General features: G+C 37.8%; 1 protein-coding gene across 1 annotated transcript in view; it reads left to right on the top strand.

The window, feature by feature from the left end:
- Positions 1-24,994, top strand: part of FAM135A (family with sequence similarity 135 member A) — a gene marked incomplete at both ends in the record, with an annotated part of 64,074 nt that overhangs the window by 25,560 nt on the left and 13,520 nt on the right. Inside the window, 9 exons of the mRNA XM_079532726.1 lie at positions 1,502-1,579; positions 3,846-3,895; positions 5,683-5,838; positions 13,177-13,250; positions 13,551-13,705; positions 13,946-16,256; positions 18,194-18,354; positions 20,366-20,457; positions 22,455-22,552. Of these exons, the coding sequence (XP_079388852.1) occupies positions 1,502-1,579; positions 3,846-3,895; positions 5,683-5,838; positions 13,177-13,250; positions 13,551-13,705; positions 13,946-16,256; positions 18,194-18,354; positions 20,366-20,457; positions 22,455-22,552 (3,175 nt within the window). The remainder of the gene's footprint in view (positions 1-1,501; positions 1,580-3,845; positions 3,896-5,682; positions 5,839-13,176; positions 13,251-13,550; positions 13,706-13,945; positions 16,257-18,193; positions 18,355-20,365; positions 20,458-22,454; positions 22,553-24,994) is intronic.

Genomic DNA, 24,994 nt, shown 5'->3' with positions numbered 1-24,994 from the left:
TTAATAAAACATACAGCTTTTGCTTTTTCCTGAAATTACCTCCTCTTCTTGACTGAATTGGCATTATTCTCATAAGTCTTATATATCTAAAATCCTTCTGCTCAAACTCAGCTGGAATTTAATAATTAAAGAGAACACAGACAAATGCATTACAAATTTATGCATAGAGAAATACCACAAACTGAAGCTTTTTCTTTATAGAAGCGAAAACACTACATAGAGTAGTTCTGTGTTGGTTATCTTAATCTTGATATGGAGGGGAACGCCCTATTAAATGAATGACTCAGCTCTTAGTCTAACTTGTAAGAACAAAATGCACTTTTTGCCAAGTAGAATCTGTTGGCATTATTGTTACTGTAAGAATAGGCTTAGACTGCGTGTCGATATTTAAATGATTGAGAGAGGACCTTAAATTCCCCTAAAACACTCACAAAATAGATGTGATAGAAAGAAGCTGGCAACTGAATTGCGTTGTCAGGAGGTATCTTTTGCTCCTCACTGTAGTCACAACAAAACTTCACATAAACTTCAGCAGTACTTGGCTCAAACCTTTACTCATTTCTGTGGGTAACTTGGCTTAGGGAAATGCAACCTTGAAAAGAAATATTCTAGATAAATACATGAAGAGAAAAATAGTATTTACATTTATAATATACACTGAACTGATTCTGCTGATGGTTTGTTTCCTGTGCTGTTTGTTTTGTTGTGTTGTTTTTGGTTTTTTTTTAAAGTTTCTGCCATAATTATTTTCTTGTTTCTGAATTTTTTTCTTCATTTATTCCAGTTATTTTATATATACATTGATTGGGAATATCGATGTAACAAAAAGAACTAATACTATGGATACTAATTGTGCTGTTATTACTCGCCCTTCGCTCATGCAAAATAACCAGTGCTTATCATTAATGCTAATTTCTCTAAACTCATCAACAGTTACAAATAAAAATAAAATAACAAAAGAAAGGAAAAGAAAGCCATGTTTCTATATCTTCTACAAAATAATTGAAGCTCTCTGGACTTGAAGTACAAAATCATCACTTCTTTCAATTTTTGAAGTAAATGAACTGCCTTTTGGTGATTTTATATATGAGATGGAAGACAATCTCTTGCCCTGTTTAAATCTCAAATTGTTTATTTTTTGTTTTAAATTAAATTATAACCTCCTTAATTCTGTTTTGTCTGCTTGCTTTGCTGTTGCTCTGCCATACCATTTAAGGAAAACAGTGATTTTGCAGAAGCATGCACGATCGTCTTGAACTCAGTCACTGTAATTGAGCTTCTACATATTATTGGTTTCAGGAAATAAAAGAGTGTAATGTCTATCATGAGTGATATCTAATCTATAAACTACACCAAAATTATATGCTTTCATGTATTTCTCTAACTGCACTAATTGCTAGGCTAGCCATAAGCTTTTCTGCTAACTTTAAGGCAAATAATAAATCACAGATGAAAGAAGGAGTGTAGTAACTAGTCATGTGTGTGCAATCCCTATAACTAGCCAAGGCCAGCATGCAGGTCCTTTATGAACGCCTTCTCAGAAGAAAGTTTCCACGAACCCAGAGAGACGCCTACCTAGGTATGTTTTCAAAGCAGGTGATTTAATCCCTCAGATTTTTATTAATAACATCAAATACTATATTCTTCTCTAAACAGGAACACTATTTCACTATTCAGCCATAATAAGAGTACGTTAAACTCCAGAGAAGTCTGTAGAATTGAACTACTAATTTCTAGATTGAGTATAGAAAGCAAAATCTTTCATTTATTTGGTTTAGTGTTATTCTGTTTTTAATTTTAAAACAGAATAATTTTTAATTGAAGAGTTCAGACAGTTGTCATAAACTTAAATAAAACAGCAAAAAATGATAGCTTTATTTAAATCACTATGGACTCAGGGTTTTGTTGGCTTTGTTTGTTTGATTTTGGTTTTTAAATAATTAGAAGCTAACAGCACTTCTTCCTGAGAGATCGTTCAAATTGCTTCTGGCTTCTTGAGATTTGATTCTTCTAAACCCTACACAAGACATTCTCAAAGGTTAGGGTGCATTTGTCCACATCTCAATGGACAACCCACCTTTGGAGAGTGTCAGTGATGGTTTGATGTTATGCAAACCATGCTGTTTAAGTGCAAGGCACTTTGCAGTGGGGAAAGAAAAAAGTAGCAGTTGAGTCTCGCGGACATTAGTGTTAATCATGTACATTTTGGTTTTTTTTGGTTTTGCATTTTGGTTTTGTTTACAAAAAGGAACAAAACAAAACACTTTTAGCTGAGCCAGCAAAATTTCATCAGGTATATACTGGATAAACAACACTGCTATCAAATGTTAACAGTTAATTTCATTTTGTCAGTGCTTTTTTTGTTTCCTTTGGTACCGGTAGCTCAGATGTAGAAAGAAATCAAATCACTGTACGAAATTATTATTTAATTGATTAGATTGGATTGACTAGAATTGGAATGATTAGTAAAACATTAGTTTTAAATGTTTCAAACCTGTCCTCAATCTCAGTGTGACAAACAGGGTGAATATTCAGTATTGTGTTTCATAGTGAATCAGATCTCTTTTTCCATTAGTGACAAAATTTATGTGGCCACAAACACCCCAAAATAAATATCCAAATGGTATATAAACTGTTTTCAGATATTTTCAGAATAATTATCAAGTGGTCTCTAGTTAATAGGTATAAGTAGTTTCTTTCCAAACTATTTCTAAACTTGCTTCTGAGAACTTCCTGCATTTCTGTAAGATGCATATTTTCTCAGACCTTGGAGTTTCTTGAATTAATTTGTCATTGTGTTTAAACCTAAGTATGTATAATGTATAGCAATGATGTGAAAGTCAATAAATACAAATCTAGAAGGTGTCAGCTGAAGATGAGTCAACACAACATTGCTGCTGGTAAATTTATTTCACTGTCCATATCCTAGGTTCATTAATGTGAGTTTGCAAGAGTGTTTTGTTGGTGTAGATTCTCAAATAAAATAGTGATTTTTCCTTAATACTGTTTTTATAGAAATTAAATATTTGTTACAAGTAATACAAGGTTTATAAATCGTTCCCTTGTTACTGGTACCTCACATGTAGACAGAAATCTAATCATTGTACAAATTTATTATTTAATCGATTGGATTTCGTTGACTAGAATTGGAACTATTAATAAGAAAGGATATCATACATAAAGGACTACATCTGTATTCCTTATTTATAAGTCATTTGAGGTTCTGAGCGAATTTAAGCTGCCATACTATGCAAGACTATGTTTCTCTTAACATCAAGCTATTTAGAGAAAAATTAATTAAATTATTTGACAAAGCTGTAAATCCTCAGACAACCAAAGAATCTGTTTTTATCCATATGGCTCACAAATCAAGTAAATAATATGCCCATAGAAAAAATGGTGCTAAAGTAAAGAATGCCTGGAAAATCTGAGGTGGAAAATCAGTTGTGTTACCTCAGTTATGAATGATGACATTGCTGCTGAATAGCTGAGCAGTGCTAAGAGGGTGATATGCAAACTATGTAATCTAACTTGCATAGTTTGCAAGAGCAGCTTGGAATGAAAAACTGGTATCCTTGCCAAGGTCTCATGAGAAATGTTCACAATACATAGTTGCAAACCATTTTTTATTAATCATGTTCTGTCCTCAATATCAGTAATTAGTATGAAATCATTTTAGTAAGAGTTTATAATATATTAATTTGAAGCTCATTGTAGAAATTAAAATGGTATGAAGTTTTATTTGATAGCCTCTTTTCTTTTTAATGGTTTTGATTGTGAGATAATTGTCTTTGCTCTGCAACTTGGAAGGTGTTTCTCATAAATATATACTCTCATCTTTCCAGAAAACATCGATGTAGAAGTTCGTCTTTCAGAACTGTGTGAAGAAGTAAAGGTAATACTTTTCATTTATTAAATAAGTGAAGTAACTGTAAAAGTAAGAGTATGATAATTTCATGTGCTACTTAGGAATAAAATACTTTAGTGATAACTACCTGTATGTTTTTTTGCCAGCGTTTCTTTCAGCTGCTCTTCTTTCACAGAGAAATTCTCAGCTGATACACAAACTTCCCTACTGATCTGGTGGTCATGTAGCTGTCGTAGATTATGAAACTGAGGATTATAGAAAGATGGACTGCTTGCATTAAAATCACATTATGAATTTTCTGCATTCATTAGTTGAATCTTTTATTTTTGAACTTGTCAAATAACAAAACTTATAAGTTTGAGTAGTAGAAACTTGTACAAAAGCAGATTCTCCAGCTCCTCCCCACTTCTGCAAGGTGTTGTCCTGATGCTGTCTCCTCTTTTCCATATATTTTCAAGGAAATACTGTCCACTTAGATGATTCTTAGATTAGATTGGCCTCCTCAACTCTTTCATGTGCACCCGTCAGAATTATCCTCAGCTGAACAGCTGATCTCCTCATCATGGATGAGTTTAAAGCGGAAGGTTGAGAACATTTTTTAAGATTTTCCATGCTTTGTTGCTTAGTGGGCCAACTATGCAGCTTTTGTAGCAGAGTTACTTTTCATTTCTATACTAGTAGTGCAATTGCAAGGAATGTAATACTGCTGTTAAAAAAGGGTCACTTCTACTGGAGACAAAGCCAATACAGTTAGCTCTCCCTGAGCATCTGGTAATCTCACTTCATAAACTAGAAAGTTAAGAGGTTTTTTGCTGAGCTTTTTCTGGTGGTTTGTTTTTTTGTTTGCTTGTTTGTTTTACACTTACTCAGCTTCTGTGAATTCTTCCAGTAGTTAAGATTATCTTTTCATTAGTTTTTCCCTTAGCTTGCTAAACTATGTTTATATTTTTTTCTTTTTCTCCTTTCCGTTCTTTTATGCAGTTCTCTTCAAAAGTTCTTCCTCTTCTTTCTAATCTTGCCTACTAAGTTGTTGTTTCAGTATTCATAATCCTCTTTTCTGCTTCCTCTTTAATAGTGCTGAAGTTTGGGTCTTTACTGTCTGTACTTTTTAACGCTTTGCCTCAATGCCTTATGTGTCTCCAACGAGTTTCTGAAAAACATTTTCCTAAAATGGTAGGGGACATTAAGGACAGAAGCCTTAAAATTTACACTTAACTGGTATGGAGCTGTATGCTGGGATTACAGTACATTTTTAAGAAAGAAAAGCTTGCTTTGAGCTGAATTTGTATAGCCTGGTTCTTGGAAGCCTATATCAGAACATTGATTCCTGAGCATGCTTAAAGTGTCTATAGGTATATGATGACATACAAACATTATCACAAATAGTTAATATTCTAAAATGAAAATGTCTTCATTTAATTCTTCAAGGTTGCATGAAGTTTGCACTAATATATCAAATATGAATTTCCTGCTTTCTAATTCAGACTCCTATTCCTTTCAAGCACACTCTACTTTTGTATGTTAGAAAATGTTAGAAACAGTAGTTGCAACTCATTTTTATTAATGGAATAATTGCTTCAGCTTAACATCAGAAGTCCTAATCCTAAAAAACATCTGGATAACATTTAAAGCAACCTAAAACAGCGTGTTTGTGTTGTAACATGACTTGTGTCATTTCTAATACTTAGACAAAACAGTTCTTATTTGGAAGTTGTATTTCAATTAAAATTCTTACTAAGATGAAATACCCTTTTATAAATTTTGTCTGTCAATCGTGATCTAGTAATAACATAAATCTTTTTTCTAACCTTCAGAAAATGGAAAATCCTGATGAACTGGCAGAACTTATAAATATGAATCTTGCTCAGCTTTGCTCACTTCTGATGGCTCTCTGGGGGCAATTTCTGGAGGTCATTACCTTACAAGAGGAGGTCACAGCATTACTAGCACAACAACATCACACATTAAGGGTAAGTATGTGAGAGCTGGTCAGCATTTAAACAGCTCTTCTTCCAAGCTCAGGATCAGTGCGCCTCTCTGAGCAAGAAATCAGGAAAGAGTGGCAGGAGGCCTGTGTGGATGAGCAAGGTGCTCATGCACAAGCTCAAAGGGAAGAAGAAGGTCCGTGAAATGTGGAAAAAGGGTCTGACCACTTGGGAAGAATATGGAAATGTTGTCAGGGCCTGCAGGGATGCAAGGAGGATGGCTAAAGCCCGCCTGGAATTGAATCTAGCAAAGCTGATAAAGGATAATAAAAAGGGCATTTTTTTAAGTATGTTAACAGTAAAAGGAAGACTAGGGAGAATTTGGCTCCCCTACTAAGTGAGGGGGGGTGTTATGGTAGCGGGGGATGATGAGAAGGCGGAGATACTGAATGCCTTCTTTGCTTCTGTCTTCAGCGAAAGAGCTCTCCCTCAGGAATCCCAGACCCTGGAGGTTAGTGAGAGGGTCTGCGGAATGGAAGACTTCCCTTTAGTCAGGGAAGAAGTGGACCGAGAGCGCCTAGGCAACACCAGTGTTGCCTAAATCCATGGGACCCGATGGGATGCATCAACAGATGCTGAGGGAGCTGGTGGAAGTGACTGCTGAACCGCTTTCTGTCATCTTTGAGAGGTCTTGGAGAATGGGGGATGTGCCTGAAGACTGGAGGATAGCCAATATCACTGTGGTCTTCAAAAAGGGCAAGAAGGAAGATCCAGGCAATTATAGGCCAGTCAGCCTCACCTCTGTCCCTGGAAAGGTGATGGAACAGCTTGTGCTGGATGTCATCTCCAGACAACTAGAAGAAGAGGAGGTTATCAGGAGTAGTCAGCATGAGTTCACCAGGGGGAGGTTGTGCTTGACCAGCCTGGTGGCCTTCTATGATGTTGTCTATGGCTGGGTGGATGGGGGGTGAGCAGTGGATGTAGTCTGCCTTGATTTCAGCAAGGCATTTGATGCTGTCCCCCACAGCATCCTTATAACAAAGCTGAGGAAGTGTGGGATAGATGAGTGGACAGTGAGGTGGGTTGAGAACTGGCTGACTGCCAGAGTACAGAGGGTTGTCATTGGCAGTGCAGAGTCCAGTTGGAGACAGGTAACCAGCAGTGTTCCTCTAGTTGGGGCTGGGTCCAGTCTTGTTCAACATCTTCATCAATGACCTTGATGAGGGGATAATGGCCACCCTCAGCAAGTTTGCTGACGATACGAAGTTGGGAGGATTGGCTGACACGCCTGAAGGCCGTGCTGCCATTCAGCAAGACCTGGACAGGCTGGAGAGCTGGGCAGAAAAAAACCGGATGAGGTTTAACAAAAGCAAGTGTAGAGTCTTGCATCTGGGGAGGAATAATTGCATGCACCAGTACAGGTTGGGGGATGACCTGCTGGAGGGGAGCTCTGCGGAAAGGGACCTGGGTGTCCTGGTGGACGACAGGTTGGCCATGAGCCAGCAGTGTGCCCTTGTGGCCAAAAAGGCCAATGGCATCCTGGGATGCATTAAAAAGAGCGTGGCCAGCAGGTCGAGGGAGGTGATCCTCCCCCTCTACTCTGCCCTGGTAAGGCCTCATCTGGAGTTCTGCGTCCAGTTCTGGGCTCCCCAGTACAAAAAAGACAAGGATCTCTTGGAAAGAGTCCAGCGGAGGGCCACGAAGATGGTGAAGGGCCTGGAGCATCTCTCCTATGAAGAAAGGCTGAGTGAACTGGGTCTGTTCAGCCTTGAGAAAAGGAGACTGAGAGGGGACCTGATCCAGGTCTATAAATATCTAAGGTGTGGGGGGCAGAATGGCGAGGCCGGACTCTTTTCAGTGGTGAGTGGAGACAGGACAAGGGGAAACGGCTGGAAACTGCAGCATAGGAAGTTCCGCACAAACATGCGCAAGAACTTCTTTACAGTGAGGGTGACGGAGCACTGGAACAGGCTGCCCAGGGAGGTGGTGGAGTCTCCTTCTCTGGAGATGTTCAAGACCTGCCTGGATGCCTACCTGTGCGACCTGGTGTAGGGAACCTGCTTTGGCAGGGGGGTTGGACTCGATGATCTCTGGAGGTCCCTTCCAACCCCTACAATTCTGTGATTCTGTATTAACTCTGATGTTATAAAGGGCTTGTTCGTACTCTTAGTGGGGCGCCTTGTAATGAAATGCATATAAAAATGCAAATACAAATTCTAATTTTTCTAGTTTTATTTGTGAAGATTAGTTGGAATCATAAAGGGCGCTGCTGTTCCATTTGTTAGTTTATGTATTGTCTTGTTAGCATATATTCTTGAAACATAATACATAAAGTACATTGTTTCTGTTTCCAAACCACTTCGTTGAACTTCTGAATGTGAAGCACAGTTCAGAAGGCAAATTGCAGTCTGTGGGAGATGTATTTTTGTAGAATTAAGTATTTTTCTGTCGGAGCTATGCCTGGTACTCACCCCTTTTCCTTCCCTACTGCAGTTAGACTGCTTGTTTACATTATAAAATTAGATATATTTTTCTTCTGAATTGAGAATTTACAGCATGTATAGCCTTTGAAAGGGTTGTGAATTGGGATTAAAAAAAAAAGTCAAATTGGAAATGATCCAGCATGTATGTGTGCATATGTATAAAAATAGATACATCACAGTAACTATACACACAGTGCATCTGTTGATGTGTGTATGTGTATTTACACTTGCTGCAGGCTGTCTGCAGCACACAGTGAAATATTTTCTCATATGAACTAAACCTTTCCCCTTATCTTCTAATAAATAAATCTTTCTGTCCCCTCTTTTGTGGTCACAGATTTGAAAAAACATAACAGTTAAAATTTTTCAGAGAGTAAGATTCATTAAAACAAATAAGCAAAACTACCCACCACCCATACTCCCCAAACACACAGCTTGGTCTTCAGCCAGCTTTACATCTTTACCACCTGACATCATAATCCATGCATTTTTCACATCCATCTAAGAGGTCATTTCAAAGCTCATCTGGGGGTTCTCCTTGTAAAGTAATTTTCAGAGAGCTTGTTAGTAGATCCAGTTAATGAGAGTACACGTGAACAATATTGTCACAATCCAAAATAAAGTCCATTTTAAGGTTTTAGTTTGCAGAGGTTTGATTTATCTAACCAACAGTTCTGTTGTTCACATCAAAAAACCTTCGCAAACCTTTCAGTTTATGGTTATGAAGAATACATTGACTTGTTTAATGAGGGAATTGTGATTGTGCAGATAATCTATTCTGTACATTAAGTGGACTTTTTGAGAAAGAGTGCAAGACTTGTTTGTTGGAATGGAAATGTTAGCCATAGGATCAATTTACTGGACATCTCTGAATCTTACTAGCTTTTCTATACTTTTAATATAAATTCTAGAATCTTTCAACTGCAGTGGAAGCTATGAAATGAGAAAACTGTTTCACTTAACCTGCACCAGCATTCAATTGCTGCTAAATTAGTATTTGTACATTTATACGATGAATAAAGCCAAAAGAAGGATTGAGATTTTTACTTTAACTTACCCAGTGTTTTGTATGCTAGTAGTGATATGTGCTTAGCTTCTTAAACATGGTTTTTAAAATCTCTGATATGTCATTCTCTCTAGTTCTCAAAATACCTTATGAATTCAAATTTACTGCATTTATTTTAGGGAACATCGTAGAACTATATCATACAATTATAATGTGGCTTAGGTTGGAAGAGACCTTAATGTTGATCTAAGTCCATCCCCTTGCCATGAGCAGGGCTGTCCCTCGTCAGCTCAGCTGCCCAGGGCCCCATCCAACCTGGCCTTGAGCACCTCCAGGGATGGGACACCACAGCTCTGTGGGCATGGGCCAGGGCCTCACTACCCTCTGAGTAAAAAATTTCTTATTAACATCTAACCTAAATCTCCTCTGTTATAGTTTGAAGACATTCTCCCTTTTCCTGTCACTCACTATGAGGCCATGTTGATCCCCCTCCTACTTGTAAACTCCCTTCAAGTACTGGAAGGCCAGAATGAAGTCTCCCCAGACTCTTTTCTTCCCCAGCCTAAATAACCCCAAGTTCCTCAACCTTGCTTCGTAGGAGAGGTGCTCCAGCCCTCTGATCATCTTTGTGGCTTTCTCTGGACCTGTTCCACCAGCTCCACATCCCTCCTGTGCTGAGCACCCCAGGCTTGGTTGCATACTCCAACTGGGGCCTCACAAGGACAGAGTAGAGGGGAACAATCCCCTCCCTCTCCTTTCTGGCCACCCTTCTTTCGGTGCAGCACAGGATGCAGTTGGCTTTCCGGGCTGCAAGTTAACACTGCTGGTTCATGTCCAGCCTTTCACCAGAGTAATTAATAAGGGTGTATGGACTGAAATACTGTTTGTATTTAGAGTATTTTGGGGATGTTTTCCCTTTCTCACAAAATCTGGAGTTCCCTACCTCCCTTCTTTAAAGACAAAGGCACAACAGAATGCTTCTATGCCCACTTTTTCTAGTATCTATCACTATTTTTCAATGTTACATACATTTTTTTCTTCTTTAATATGAAAAAAATCTGTTTTTTTTTTCTTTAATAAAAGCTGTAGGAATATTTTTTTCCGGGGTTATGAATTTGCATTTGCAGAAGATTCATGAGTAGTCATCTATACAGCTTGCTACTGAGCAATATCAAGTATAAATCTTCTGAATTTTCTGTCTTGAGCTCAGAGCTCACTCGTTATAACAAGCAACAAATATTTTTAATAAAAAATAATACAAATATGTAAAAATATAATAAAGCTAGTTTTATTTTTGAAGGAAGTCGCTAATTGCTATTGCTTACTGAGTTCTGCAGTTACTGGATACCTCAGTATCTATCCAAACATCAAAGACTTAAAAAGCAGGACACAGGTAATCTTAAACTTGCTTTTTTATTTAGGGCCTGATAGCAAAGAGCAAGCAGGTTGTCTCTAAGCTTGCTTTCTGGAACAAGCTGAATAATACAGCACTGAGAAGGAAATTTTACCTGAGCCAACTTACAGAGAACCAGCAATGCGATGGTATTTAGTTTAACAAGGACTAATTTGCAGATATCTCAATGGTTTCCTGTTCTCCAAATTGAGAAGAGCTTTTGTGAATACTTTGCAAATATGTGCAATTAAAATATACGTAAGTAGAGCATGTGCCACTGGACTTCCCACATGGAAATAGAGCAGGAGTCAGCAATCCACAACTTCAGTAAAGCTTTACATTAAAAAGAGATGGTAAATTTGAGCCTTGGTATTCTTAAGAGCATGGATGATTTTTGATTTTGGATACTGTTTTGCAGGACTTACTATAATATTTTGCAGTTTGCATTGACAGTCTTGAGAATTCTTATATAAACTTGGGGGAAACCTGCAGTGATCATGTTTCAATTAGCGGCGTTGTCCGCAGGTCAACTGATGCAGACTTGCTGATTAGTGAATTTTGGTGGGATTTGACTAATTCTGTTTGTGAAAGAATATCTGCTGTTTCTGAAATAAGATTTCTGTACTGCACAAAATTCTGTCCTTCTACATAATCTCAGTGTTTTGGAAACGGATGCTTACTTCTGGTCTCTACCAGGTACCTAAAGCTCTTTTAAATTTACCTTCTCTTCTTGCAGTATTTATAGACTATACCCTTCACAGGCAAGTTCTCCCCTGGGAAGGTTTTATATTAATCTAAGAGAAATGAACACTTTGAGGGACTCATTCATCTGGCTGGTTATGGCCCCCCGCCTGTCATTTGCATTTGGTCAAATCATTTTCACCCTCTTTGCATAGGTGCTTACAAAATGGACAGTTCTGCTGAAGTATCCTTAGAAAATAAGGTCATAAGGAAATTAAATATTTTAGATACTTAGCTATCACTTTGCGTACCTCACTATAAAATGCTGTACCAGATTTTAAATGTTTCATAAAACATCAGGATATATGTAGTTGTGCTAGAATGTTCATCAACTACAATAATCCCACTAGCAAGGCTCTCACTTTTGCTCTATTGAAAAAGTTACTTATAGGAGGTCATTAAACAAAGTTTGTACACCATTAGTTCACTGTAGATCTTTGTTTCATAGTGACATCTTCTGGTAGGTCTGAACATGTTATTCCTGAATAATTTCTTTCAGTTTGGTAAGTCCTAAAATAGGAGAACTGAGAACCAGCATCTTAGGAGTGCTACTCATCAGTGTGTGGGTGCTCAGTGTTTGTTCCACAGCAATTTTTCTATCCTGCATTTATTTTGCTTTTTGTCTGTCATACTTCAACAAACGAAGCATACTGTCACACTGCACTGAACTGCATGTTTCGATGCAGGTAATTGGCAGTTGCAAAAACAAAAGTTCTAAACAAATGCATTCAGATTGAAGTAATACTTTAATAAAATACTTGAAATGGGTGATATCTGATTTGCAAAACCTTAACTTGGATTTTCTAGAAACTGTTTTCAATACATTGATTATATTTTACTGTAGTAAGTTGCTGTAGAGTTCACACTATTTTATCTCTGCTTACTTGATGATAAAAAACAAAGTTCCGTATGTCATGAAATAACAGTTTAATATTTTATGGTTTATTAACTTCAGAAATACAATTATGTCTTGAATAAAGCACTTATAATCAGCACACATACTGTTATTTATCAGTTGCAGCTGAAATCTTTACAAACTATAGATTTTTTTTTGCACAACAGTTGTAGGACTGAGAGTATTCATGAAACGTTTGGAATGCTTCTTGGGAATGTGATTCTGATTCTGAAGCTGATTCTCAAGCACATTTAGAAGTGCTCATCAAACAGTCATTTCCTTTCTCTGAAATTTCTCATGGTATTTTTGTGTGTTATTGTTTCAGGTGTGCCTGATTTAAATGATTGAATTTTTGGTAATCAGATTTTCAGCAGGCATTGAGTATAATACATTTCCCTTCAGCCATCCACTACACAAGTTAAAATTCTCCTTTCACTTGTGTTGCATTGCCTCCTACACTACTAACCCTGACCAGGTCAGGACCAAATAACTGCACATATACACCAATGAGATGGACAGCAAAATGGCGTTTATTACACGTGAACTCTAGCTTATATACCCTATGTGCTTCGTCTGCGCCCCTAAAGCATGTGCCACACATCAATCATAGAGCTGGGGAGGTCCTGCCGCGTCACATCCCGGGGGGTGTCTCGCAGTCGCCTACTACATATACACTTGCAAATCTTGTCTGTGGTATCCTCTTCCCTCACCTGTCCAGACATTAAAAAAACAGCAAAAAAAACACAAAAACTTTAATATATATTAATCATACAAGTGAATAATACTGCAGTGTAGGAATACTGGTGGATTTTCAGAACTTTTATGTAATACAAAACTCAGCTCTAACTGTATTTGGATCTTGCAGGTGCGTAGATTTGCAGAAGCGTTCTTCTGTCTTGAGCATCCTAGGCAGGCTGCCCTTGCCTATCAAGAACTACAGTGAGTAGACTTTTGAAGTGCAAAATACGTAGCACATAGTACTATTATTCTGTGGCTTATGTTGTATAGAAGTGCTGTCTTACAAAAATACATAAGTCCAAGAGAAACATAATGTTCTAGAGATTTGAGGTTTTTAAATGAAGAACATAGTGTGATTCAAATGAGTAATGGAATAATTTTTCTATTAAAGATCTAACTAGGGAAAAGCATCTATAAAGGGAATTAAATTACTGCTAATTTATATTAACATAAACAGTTCTACTTTTTAATGTAGTACTACTTTTTTTTTTTTTTTTCCAGTGCTCAGAGCCACCTACAGATGTGTACAGCTATAAAAAACACTTCCTTCTGCAGTTCTCTTCCACCCCTTCCTATTGAATGCAGTGAACTAGATGGAGATACGAACTCCTTGCCTATAATCTTTGAAGATCGGTATTTAGATTCAGTTACTGAAGGTAAGGACACCTCCCAGTGTGGTTTTCTCTTTGAATAAAAGAGCAGAAGTGACGTAATAACTAAGTATTTTTTCTTGACATTTCTTGGTGGCTTTGAAGGAATACATTTGTTTGCTAGGTAATCTTCAGACTGAAGTTGTTAGGTTGTGTGAAGTTGTATAATTACTAGTGTTTTATAGCTTCAGTTACTTGCATAACCTTGTAACCAATCCTTTTTTTTCTCACTTTTTTTGATAAAAGATATGGATGTACCCTGGTTGGTAGTTCAGAATCTTCCAAGGTCGGAGTCCAATAAACTGGATAAATTAGAAGCTGAAGAAGGTTTCGTAGCTGGATTCATTAGTCCGGAGTTGAAAACAAGACCTGCAGGTGCCTCCAGCCTTCGGCATTCAGAAAATGAAAAGATGCTAACAAAGTCTTTGAAAGGGAAAAATGAAGATGCAAATAAACCCAAAGTTAAGGTTACTAAGCTCATGAAAACAATGAAACCTGAAAATACAAAAAAAGTTGTGAAACAGAACTCTAAGGACTCTGTGGTCTTAGTAGGCTACAAATGTTTGAAAAGTGCAGCACTGGAAGATGCCTCTAAAAGTCCAGAAGGCAGGCCTTCATGTAATACTAATGAAGGGCTGGACCCTGCAGTAAGTGGATTTCCTTGTGATACAAAGCCTTGCACTAGGCAAATAAGTCAAAGAGAATTTGCGTGTTTGTCATCTGGAAGTGAGGAAAAGGCTGCTAAGATTGAAGGTGTTCAACCAAATCAGGGTAGCTCCGTGCACAGTGAAAACATGGCTATTTTTGGTAGACTTACTATTTCCCAGGCAGGCCCTGGAACTGTGCAAGCAGATAGTGCTCTACAGCCCAGAGATACACCTGAAGGTTGTCATGGAGGTCAGCCAGCTTCCTTGGGAGTTAGGACAATTGAGGTCAAACCAAGTAGTAAGAATCTTTATGAAGGGGAGAAAGTAACTGTTCATATTGGATCATGGGCTGAGTTTCCACAAGATGGAGTGCAAGGAGAGAATCTGCAGACACCCAATATTCAAACTTCAGAACCTGGAAACAAGTTGCGTTCAGGAGAACCAATGCTTGAAAAGGAAGATGTCCATGAAAAAAGCTTCCAACACACCAGTGATATCTTAACAAAAGTAAAAAATAATCAGCCTAGTTTATCTTCAAAAGAAAGCCAGCTTTCTGTAAGCGGAGACGTCACTAAATTACCAGACGTTAATGTGACGTACGCCTCTTCTAGGTTTTCAGATTCTGGCATAGAAAGTGAACCGAGCTCTTTTGCAACTCTCCCCAACCCTGATCAGGTTTTTGAAAATGTTCAAGGGCAAAGTGCATGCAATGCTGAGAGATTATTTCCTCAGCTTTTACTGAAACCAGACTATGCTATAAAAAATGCATTGGAAAGCCATTGTACTGAGAGTACTAGTGCTGTAAGTGAAATACAATCATCTTTGACATCCATAAATTCTCTGCCTTCAGATGATGATGAGCTGTCACCTGATGAAAATTCCAAGATAACTATAGTACCTGAATGCCAGCTAAGTGACAGTAAAACTGTACTGGATCTTGAAGCAACTGATTTGCCAAAATGTGATGACAGTAAAAAATCAAATACCAATCTGCAGCAACATTGTGTTGTATTTTCAGGGCATTCAGATAAAGAAACTCTGTCCATACATTCCTCGCTCTCAGGAACAAAAGAACTTTTACACTTAGTTGTTTCAGATGAAGCTACATCTTCTGATATGAAAAGCAACAGCTCACAGGCAGACCTTGGCGCAACATGTATGGACTCTCAGGTCCTAGAACAATATCGTAACACTACAGAAGACACAGCTAAATTGCATTTAGAAATTACTTGCATGGATGAGCCATCTGTTCTTCCAGGTTCTTCATCTGTACATGCAGGGTATGAGGTTGAAAAACCAAATGAAGGAAAATATATCGAGCCTTTAGAACTGAAGGAGGCAGTGGAAGAACCGTCAGCAGCTAAAAGTGACACTGGTACTGATAACCCTTCTCCAACCAGTAGTACTGATATAGTAAAGCAGGGGCTTGTAGAAAACTATTTTGGCTCTCGAAGCAGCACAGATATTTCAGATATTTGGCCTATGGACAACAGCAATCCTGTTAGCCCTCAAAAAGAAACATATGAAAAACAAATTATTTGCTCTTCCCAACAAGACGATGAAGAAGAGGAGGATCAAGAAATGATTGAAAATGGGTATTACGAAGAAGCAGACTATGGTATATTAGATGGAGCTTCTGGTGCTGACCAAGATCCTGACTTAGCAGAAGAAAGAGCCCTGAGGTCTGAAAGGATTGATAGTGGGCATCTGCGTGATGGAATGACTGTGCCTCCCGTCTGTACTCCTGGTTGTCTGTCTTTTCCTTCTTCTCTGAGAGACTCTCCTTGCAATGTTATCTGTTCTTCAAGGAACAAATCTGATGCAATTACGCAGCAGCCAGGCAGCACATCTTACAGCTCAGCTTCGCCTGTTTCCTGGTATGAAAGCTCTCCAAAGCCTCAAATGCTGGCGTAAGTGATTGTTTTAAAATACAGTTTATTTGCTTCTGGAAATGATGTTAATATAATATGAAGGGGGAAAATAAGCATCATTAGGCTTCAGAGAGTCCCCCAAAACTGTGGCTTGTGGATTCTGCACATTCAAATAGCATCACATTTTAGATATTCAAATAAAAAATGTGTTAGCATAGAATTCCTTAAATCAGCTACATCATAATTTCATGTGGTTGGACAAACTTTAAGCAAAATGCACGTATTTTGTTCCTTTAATAAGTTCCTTTTTAAAAAAATAAACATTTGACCCTGAAGTGATGTTCTAATGGTGTTTAATGAAATGTAAGCTATAAAATATAGTTAAATGTAGTTAGTATAGTTAAAATAGCAAGTATTGGAAAATATGCTTCAAGTTTAAAAACATGAAAGCAAAACAACACTTGTAACTTTTTGTCCATTCTAATTCACTGTAAAGCTATCTGATAGCATAGCCCTATTTTTTGATCTTAACAAAGTGTAACATCTCAGAGACTACAGTGCTGCAATTACACTACAGTTGGGATACCAGGAAGCCCAAATTTAGAGCAATGTCAGGAATCCCAAATGCAAACATAACAGTTTCCCAGATAACCCCTGCTGCTACCAGAGCATGGGAAATAGCAGTGTAATGTGTTGTATTGGAAGTAAAATGTTGCTGTCACAATAAAGCAGAGTTGGAAGGTAGCTAAAGACCAGATAGTTTGTGGTTAGCGGTTGATGACAGAAGGAAGGTTCTAGCAATTGTGGCAGAACCAGGATTAGAAGTGGGAGGACAGAAAAGAAGCTTTGAAATAACAGTGAGTGGGTACTGGCATGGAATAGGAAGGATGAAAAGCAAAGACTGTGGCATTCCAAAAGAAAAGGGCAATGCAGAGTAAAATTTGATGCTTGGCCTAGGGGAAAGCAAGTCTTATGGATTGTTGGATCACTGATTCCAGAGAGCAAGAGCTGCATCTTAGAGAACTAACTTTAGCACATCTCAGTCACTAAGCATTCCTGCAGTACAAACTAAGTAAATTCTGCTGCAGAGGGTGGGGTAAACTGACCACAGTGGTGTCTCACCAGTTAGTGAGGAATGAGCTAAAGAACAAGTTGGAAACCAGAGGATGAAAATTAGGATGGGAGGAGAACAATTGGAAGAGGATGGGTTGCAGAGTGCCACTATGAGGGATCATGCAGAACAAACAACATGAGGAGGGAAAAAAAACAGAATGCTTTTTGCTCAAAGCAAGGCTGCTTGAAATATTTTGTGCAAAACTGGTAGACAATTACGTAGGAAGGTCATATACAAAGAAACTATGGGAAGGGATAGAAAGGAAGAGTGCAAGGATCTCCTGGCATATGGGCAACTCAGCTATTAGAAACTATGATGCAAGCCTGTAATAGGTAAGAGATCAGAGGTCTGGATTAGTTTTCTTCTGAAGAAAACACCAGGTCAGCCTATTAGATTTTATCGTGAGCAGAGATATTGCTGACTCCAGCCCTCTGCTGATCTATGAAATAGTTTTTAAGTTTGGCAAGAATTACAAAAATTCATTGGAAGTCTTTACCTTGACTTTAGATCAGGTTATAATTCCAGTTATATTGCACTTAAACAAAGCTGTCACTTAGTTAAGACCAGAATAAAAACAGAAATTCAGTGCTTTCAAAAATACAGAGATTTTCAAAGGAGAGAAGAGTCAAGCTTGGGTATGGATTTTGTTATAGAGGACAAGGGACTGTAGAAAGCTTGAAATGAAAACATATTTTGAGCAATTGGCTTATTTTGTGAAGATAGTAATTTGATAAAAAAAATTTGTTCCTGTCAGTCATGTAAAGACAAAAGCAAAAAGTCACTAAAAACACTGTTGTAGGAGATCCTAAATTTGTCTGATAATAGTAAATGTTTCTTTATCATAAATATTGTTTCTTTCCAGTTTCCTTCAGGCTAAGGAAGAACTGAAGCAACTAAAACTTCCTGGATTTATGTACAGTGATGTTTTCAAACTGGCCTCTTCAATACCTTACTTCAGTATGGAAGAGGATGACTGTTCAGAAGAAGGAATACATCTTATAGTCTGCGTCCATGGCCTAGATGGTATGCTGGGAAATATGGCACTGAGTGAGATAACAGCTCAGGTCACCAGTTAGGTTTAGCTGTTGCACTCTGAATTGAGCACTTCTGGAACAGGTTCACTTGAGCGAGATGGGAATCTGACATTGTGCTGTTATATGAACAGTGTGTTCCAGAAAATCACTTGAATGAAGAATTTTATGTAACGCTTGTCTTGAGTAAATATTTCTTCTGCATAAACCCAGTTTATGTCATAATTCACTTATATCAGTTATATCTTCCAGCCTTTATGTCATCTAAGTGTTTGTCCATACTGCAGTAAGAGAGCAGATAGTAACAAAACAGTTTTGTTTAGAATTTGTAATGTTACGTTGTCAAGGAGAATAAAAAGTGTGCATGTTGTTATGAAAAAAATGTTACATGTAGAATGCAGTCAAGTGTGTATTAAGTTTTATTAAGTTTTGAAATGTTAGATCACAGAATCACAAAACGGTTGAGGTTTGAAGGGATCTCTGGAGACCACCTAGTTGAATTCCCCTGCTCAGCACAGGTTGCCCAGTGGGATTCTGAATATCTCAGGGACAGAGACTTTACTGTAATAAAATGAAAATATCCCTTGCTAAATGAAAGACAGTAGGAAAATAGTGTAGAATAGAGCAGCATAAAATTGAACACTGACAGGAACACTGATCAGTCACCTCTCCAGGAAGCCTGTACCAGTGTTTGATCGCTCTCATGGCAAAGAAATTTTTCCTAATGTTCAGTCTGAACCTCCCCTGACACAGGTTTGTGCTATTCCCTGACAGACCATCATTTGTTACCGGGCAGAGGAGGTTGACTTCCCATTCTCCATTTCTTCTACACGGGAAGTTTTAGAGGGCAATGAGGTGTCACTTCTTAGTCTCCTTTTTTCCAACTATCCTATCCATGTGTCCTCCACCTCTGTTCCTTAGGACATGCCTTCATGCGCTTTTACCAGCTTTGCTGCCTTCCTCTGGTTGCACTCAAGCTTGAATACGTTCACCTGCTTTTAGTTCAGAATATATGCACACACCAAGAAATAATGTCTGCTCTGGTTATGTTATTTCACAGCATTCTGCCATCAGCCTTTTTGTCTCATATTGAGAAGCTTCTTAAATAACAAAGCAAGAAGACCCAAAAGAGCAATAGATAGCCTGTTGGGCTGGACTGAAACTTGCACAGCACAGCTGCCTTACTAGTTTTTCAAATTCCTAATTAAAAAAAAAAAAAATCAAAATAATAGAAAGGCTTTTCCTTCTGCCTTTGAACAGAAAGTATCCATTGTTTTCAAACCAAAAGCTTCTTCTTCCTAGTGTAAATGTTTGTGTGGTATAGCATACCTAGAGGTGACACAAAAGATCAGCTGGGCATAAGAATTGTTAATAAAAAAACATGCATTTGAAGCCCTAGAACAATCCATATAGATACATTTTTCTTCCAAAACAGGATGTTCATACAAATTATTTCCTCTTAATGCGGGGTCTTTTGTTTGTGTTTTTTTTTTCTTTTGAGAAATGACAGAAAGAGTATCCTTATTCCAAAGATACGCATAATCATTGATATAGGGAAATCTTCAGGACTGTACTTAAAAACTACCTTTGGTTGTCTTGTGTGCCATCATGGGTATCTTTATCAGCTGATGGCCCAGTTTGCCTTTTTGCGCTATGAAAAACTTTTCAACTTGCCCTTATGCCTTGCTGCTTCAGTGAAATCTTTTAAGCTAGCTTTGAGTTCTTTAATTGGCTTTTATCAAAGTTAATTAGGTTTTCAGGAATTTAGTGTTCACAGTGCTATGTATATGTTGGATGCTAAGACAAAATTAAACATGACTTCCTTGCTGTTTGACATTGGAGTTTATCTTCCCGAGTCTCACTGAATTTTAAATAGGGCTGAGAATATTATTAGCTGTGTTTAAATATAAAAGTTGTGCCATACGTTCATTTCAGTGCTCTAAATGCTTTTTATTGCGAGTTCCCTTTGCAGTATCTAACTGTTGATTATTTTTCCTCTTTAGGTAACAGTGCAGATTTAAGATTAGTGAAGACTTACATTGAGCTGGGGCTGCCTGGAGGGAGAATAGACTTTCTTATGTCCGAAAGAAATCAGGTATTTGCCAGCAACAGAAGAATTTTTGTAAAGCAGTGAACACTGTATGCTTTCAGACATGTTTATCTGATAGTTCTATTGTGTTACAGTTTACCATGTTGTATTATGTTTTTGTATTCTCATAGAATCCATAATTTGCTCTGTGGCTCACATGGAAGTGGTTGCATAACTTAGTAAGATAATGAAGGATATATACAAGGAGTAAATATTTGCTGCTGCCGTTTTGTTGTGTCTAGTGATATCTGCTCAGTTCTCAGATTTTGTAGATAAAATACCTCTAAGTGGTAGAAGTAGTAATGGTAGAAACTTGCGTGGCAAGAAGGGAGATGCATTATTTTACAGGAACTGATCTTCTGTCTATTGCAAGACCTTGATTGTGACACCAAATTGACACTGAATTAGCTTTGTCTTAAATTTTCGTGAACTTTATTATGTTCAGATAAAGTAAGCTTGGAAAAGCATGGAAGACCAATTTTCACATGCTTTTTTGGTTTGTTACATACTGTATTAGAGTAGTTCAGGGAAGCATTAGAACAGAGTCTCTGCAGTGACTCAGAGGAAGGGTTCAGTTAGTGCAATGGTGTATTTCTGGAGATAGCTGCTAGGAAGCTTTGAGAGCAGGCTGAGCAGGCCCTGAGCCATGCTTTCTCTTCTGTAGCCTTAAAATTTTTGACAGTCTTTAGTTCTGAGGTTTAGGAATTCTACTGAGACCACTGAGCCTAATAGCTACTGATGGATTTTTCTCCTTACTGTTGGCTTGTTCTTTTTTTAGTGTTTTTGCTTTGAGTTTCCACAGCAGAGTTGAGATTCTTTCTACTGTTCATATACATGAATTATCCAGTTGCAAACAGTGACGTTTAAACCAGTCCCTCTACATCTTGTTGGGCTTTTTTTGGAAAAGACAAAAAACAAAAACTAGTCAATAAAAACACCCATTTTTTGCTTCATTTAATAAAATATTTTATAAACAAGTAGAATTTCTCCCTCTTCAGGAGGCAGCTGAAGACCTCGTTCATGCCGTATTTCTCAGGCACATGTGGAACAATTTCTAGACATTCATGTTATCTGTCTCTGCCCATTTTCTAACTTCCTGTCCTTTAAAATAGGTTGGATGCCTTTAAAATAAGGCATTGGTGATGCTTGTGCACCATGAAATTACAAAATGCTATATTGATATTTTCTAATGCTTTCCTGATGTTCCTTATATAAATTAATATATAGAACATGGATATACAGTTTATTATTTGCATGTAAACTTAGAGCTGTTTTTCCCTATGTAACATTATTTTGCATTTCTTACCTTTTTACCACCCAGTCACGCAGTACTGTCAGGTTCTTCTGAAGTTCTGATCAGTTGTAGAATAGATTATCCTGGATATTTGGTTTTGTCTACAAATTCTGACATCTCATTACTCTCTTTCTCCCCTTATTCAGACCATTTATCAGTATGTTGAATACTACAGATTTTAGCACAGATCCCTTGGAGCTTTCATTGAGAAGTTTTAGGCACCTTTGCCTACCTCTTTTTAAATTTCTTACTGTTAATCGTTACAGAGAATCGGCTGGGAATTGGGCATTAGAGGTTTTGTTGTTTTGAATAAACAGTACTTATGCAAACTTTCTCAGAAACTGTCTCCTATTTCCTGGGCAGTGTGATTTAGTTTTGAAAGTTTGGCTTTCAGTTTTGCTGCTGATAAGGTTTTATGTAGGGGAAGCCTTAGAAGTAAAGCTGACTGTGTCATGTTGATAAGATTTGTTCTGCTGTGTTAGAAGCAAATAGTGTCACAATGAAATGTTTATCACTTTATTCCATGTTACAGGAAAAAAATTGAAAAAATGAGAATACCAAGCTGTAGTGTTTGTATTCAGAGTTAACATGAATGCTTTTATTTGTGTTCTGTTGATCAAAACTCTGGGGAATAAGAGTTCAGACTGCAGAATGCATATTGCTGTATTAGAAAACGCAGTTGTTATTTTATATTTCTTTTATTTTACAGAATGATACCTTTGCTGATTTTGATTCCATGACAGATCGCCTGTTAGATGAAATTATACAGTATATACAGATTTATAATCTAACCCTTTCAAAAATCAGGTAATATGTGTTCTATACTACCTATAGAAATAAACTTAAAAGCAGAGTCCGGTGTTGTTGTGAACTGTGGTGCTCAGAAGCAAGCCTCAGGAGGGAAAGGAGAGAGAACTTCATGGCTGAGGAGGAGCAGGGAAAAGGAGGAGAGAGGAGAGAGGGAAATAAAACCAAAGTAAGCAAGCTCACTTGTTCCTGGTAGTGGTTGTAGCACAGAGTGGGTCATGCGTTACGTTTCAGGAGCCACTGTCCTGTACTGCCTTAGAGATCCTGTGGGGTGGTGATCTGTAGTACAATATAAGTTTTTGAGAACAAAGAAGGAAACCATAAGAGTGCTATTCCTAGACAGGGTTAGCTATTCTACTGATTTTAGTCTCTTCACAAGTATGTGTGGCATATTGTCTAGATAGTCATTCCTACAGGAAAGTTCAACCTAACCTGTGGCATTAAAGGGCAGCCGCATGAGAAAAGTATTTCATTGTTTTGAATTTTTTCTGTTGTTCCATCTGCTAGAAGGCATGTTGTACATCTTAATGTAGAGTGCAGCATATGCATTCCTCTTCCCTTTTTCAATTATTCTCAGGGAATACCTGTTCCATTTATATTCTCGACGTAGAGTGCGCTGTTGGCAGATTTCATTACTGACTCAGCTGTGTTGCTGGAGTTAGCTTTGTGATAGATGAAAGGAGCAAGTGAAAGTCTGACTTCACCCATTTGTTTAGACATTCTCTTATAATGCATGTGTAGTGCTTTTTGATTCATTAGTGGCTGTTAGTTATCCCACAGGTTTCTGTGTAGTCGTGTGTTTAGGAAGTCTTGCCCAGCTATAGAAAATACCAAAAATGTTTAAATTTAATCTCACGTTTTAAACGAATAGTCATATTTTCAGATTTGACGTGGCCAATTATGTTTAATGTGATTTTAAAAACCCCAAACATTATGTGACCCTGTGTGTTTTGCATACTGCATGTGAGCACCCTCAGTATTGGAGAGTTCTGTGTCTGCTGATGTCTCTCTTATTCTGTGGTCAGATGGACATACCCACCCACTTATCTTCCCATCATGCATATCTGAATATTGAAGTCTCTTTTGATCTGTATATATTTTTTTTCAGTTTTATTTACTGCCTGTCACTTGAATGACAAAAAAGAAATTGCATTTTTAAATTTTTGTTTCCTTCACAAGAGCTCCACTTCTCTTTGCCTGTCACAAAGCAGAATTCTCCATCCATCAACTTTTGCTTTTCTTATGAGGAAGTTGCATATCCTGCAGCTGTTTCCTTGTAGCTGTATGAGAGATCTTTCAGAAAGTTGTGCTTATATGCATGCTCTTGAAAGAATGATCCAAAATGTCCAGGAAAATATTCTTCAGAAAGCCTCTGTGTGAATAGCCAACACATTCCTGCCTAATTTTGACTGTCCCAGTGTAGAGAAAGTGTGCTTTGTTCTAGCTGGTCATGTTCTCCTTAATGATGCTAGATCTCTTCCTAAAATCTATCTGTGTACTAAAGGTGTTCTCTGTACAAGAGCTGCTGAATTAAATTAGAAATCAGTCTCCAGGCCTATAATGATTTCATGAGGCAATAAGGACTGGGCAGCACCATGTCTCAGAAAAATCTACCTCGTCCCTCTTCTACATCCAGAATCTTGTTATGGGCAAAAGGAAATGCTCTTTACTATGTGTAAAATGTTCCTAACACTGTTCTTATTTCCTGACCTATGCTTCTGCAGTGCACATTAATTGACTGCTGGGGACTTCAGGCATATATCTGTCTGCACTCCATCACACCACATTTTATTCTGGTGATGCACGTTTCAATTCCCACAGAACAACGATGTGTTGTTGTTAGAAACTGCAGTGAAACTAAAGCAGCTTTAGGCCTGACTTGTTCCTGTACTGCTAGACAGTTGTTGTCACAGCTAGAATAAACTCAGATTAGCTCAGGCCAAGACAAGTCAAGCAAAATTATGAGATTCTACACCATCGTGCCTTCAAGTAATAGCAGAATTGTACTCAGTGTGCTACATTCTTGTACTGAGATAAGAAGAGGCACTCCCTGTGCCATCAGAACCCAGAGCCATGCTGTATTGTCAACTTAATGAATATCAGATAATGCTAAAGCTCATACCTGTTACTATATCAATACACCATCCAATATGTGCATTAGTTTTCTTTGTACAAAATTGTACTCGGAATGTGACTGGGAAGCACGAACTAGAAGTTTCATTCAAACCAGCAGCAATTTATTTTCATAAAAAAACTATTGGCTAAAGAATGACCAAATAAACCACACAGTTCTTCATGCTAGGCACGCATTAAAACATCTATTCACTAATCAGACTCTGGGCTTTGTCTTTTTCAGTCAGCTATCTCTCATGGTGATGTTTAGGGGAAGAGTATAAGCAGAGGACATACAACAGAAGGTACCCTCTTGTGGGTATACCATTT

This window comes from Tetrao urogallus (genome assembly GCF_951394365.1).
Source record: "Tetrao urogallus genome assembly, chromosome: 2".
NCBI lineage: Eukaryota > Metazoa > Chordata > Aves > Galliformes > Phasianidae > Tetrao > Tetrao urogallus.
This window is presented reverse-complemented; position numbering and strand designations above follow the sequence as displayed.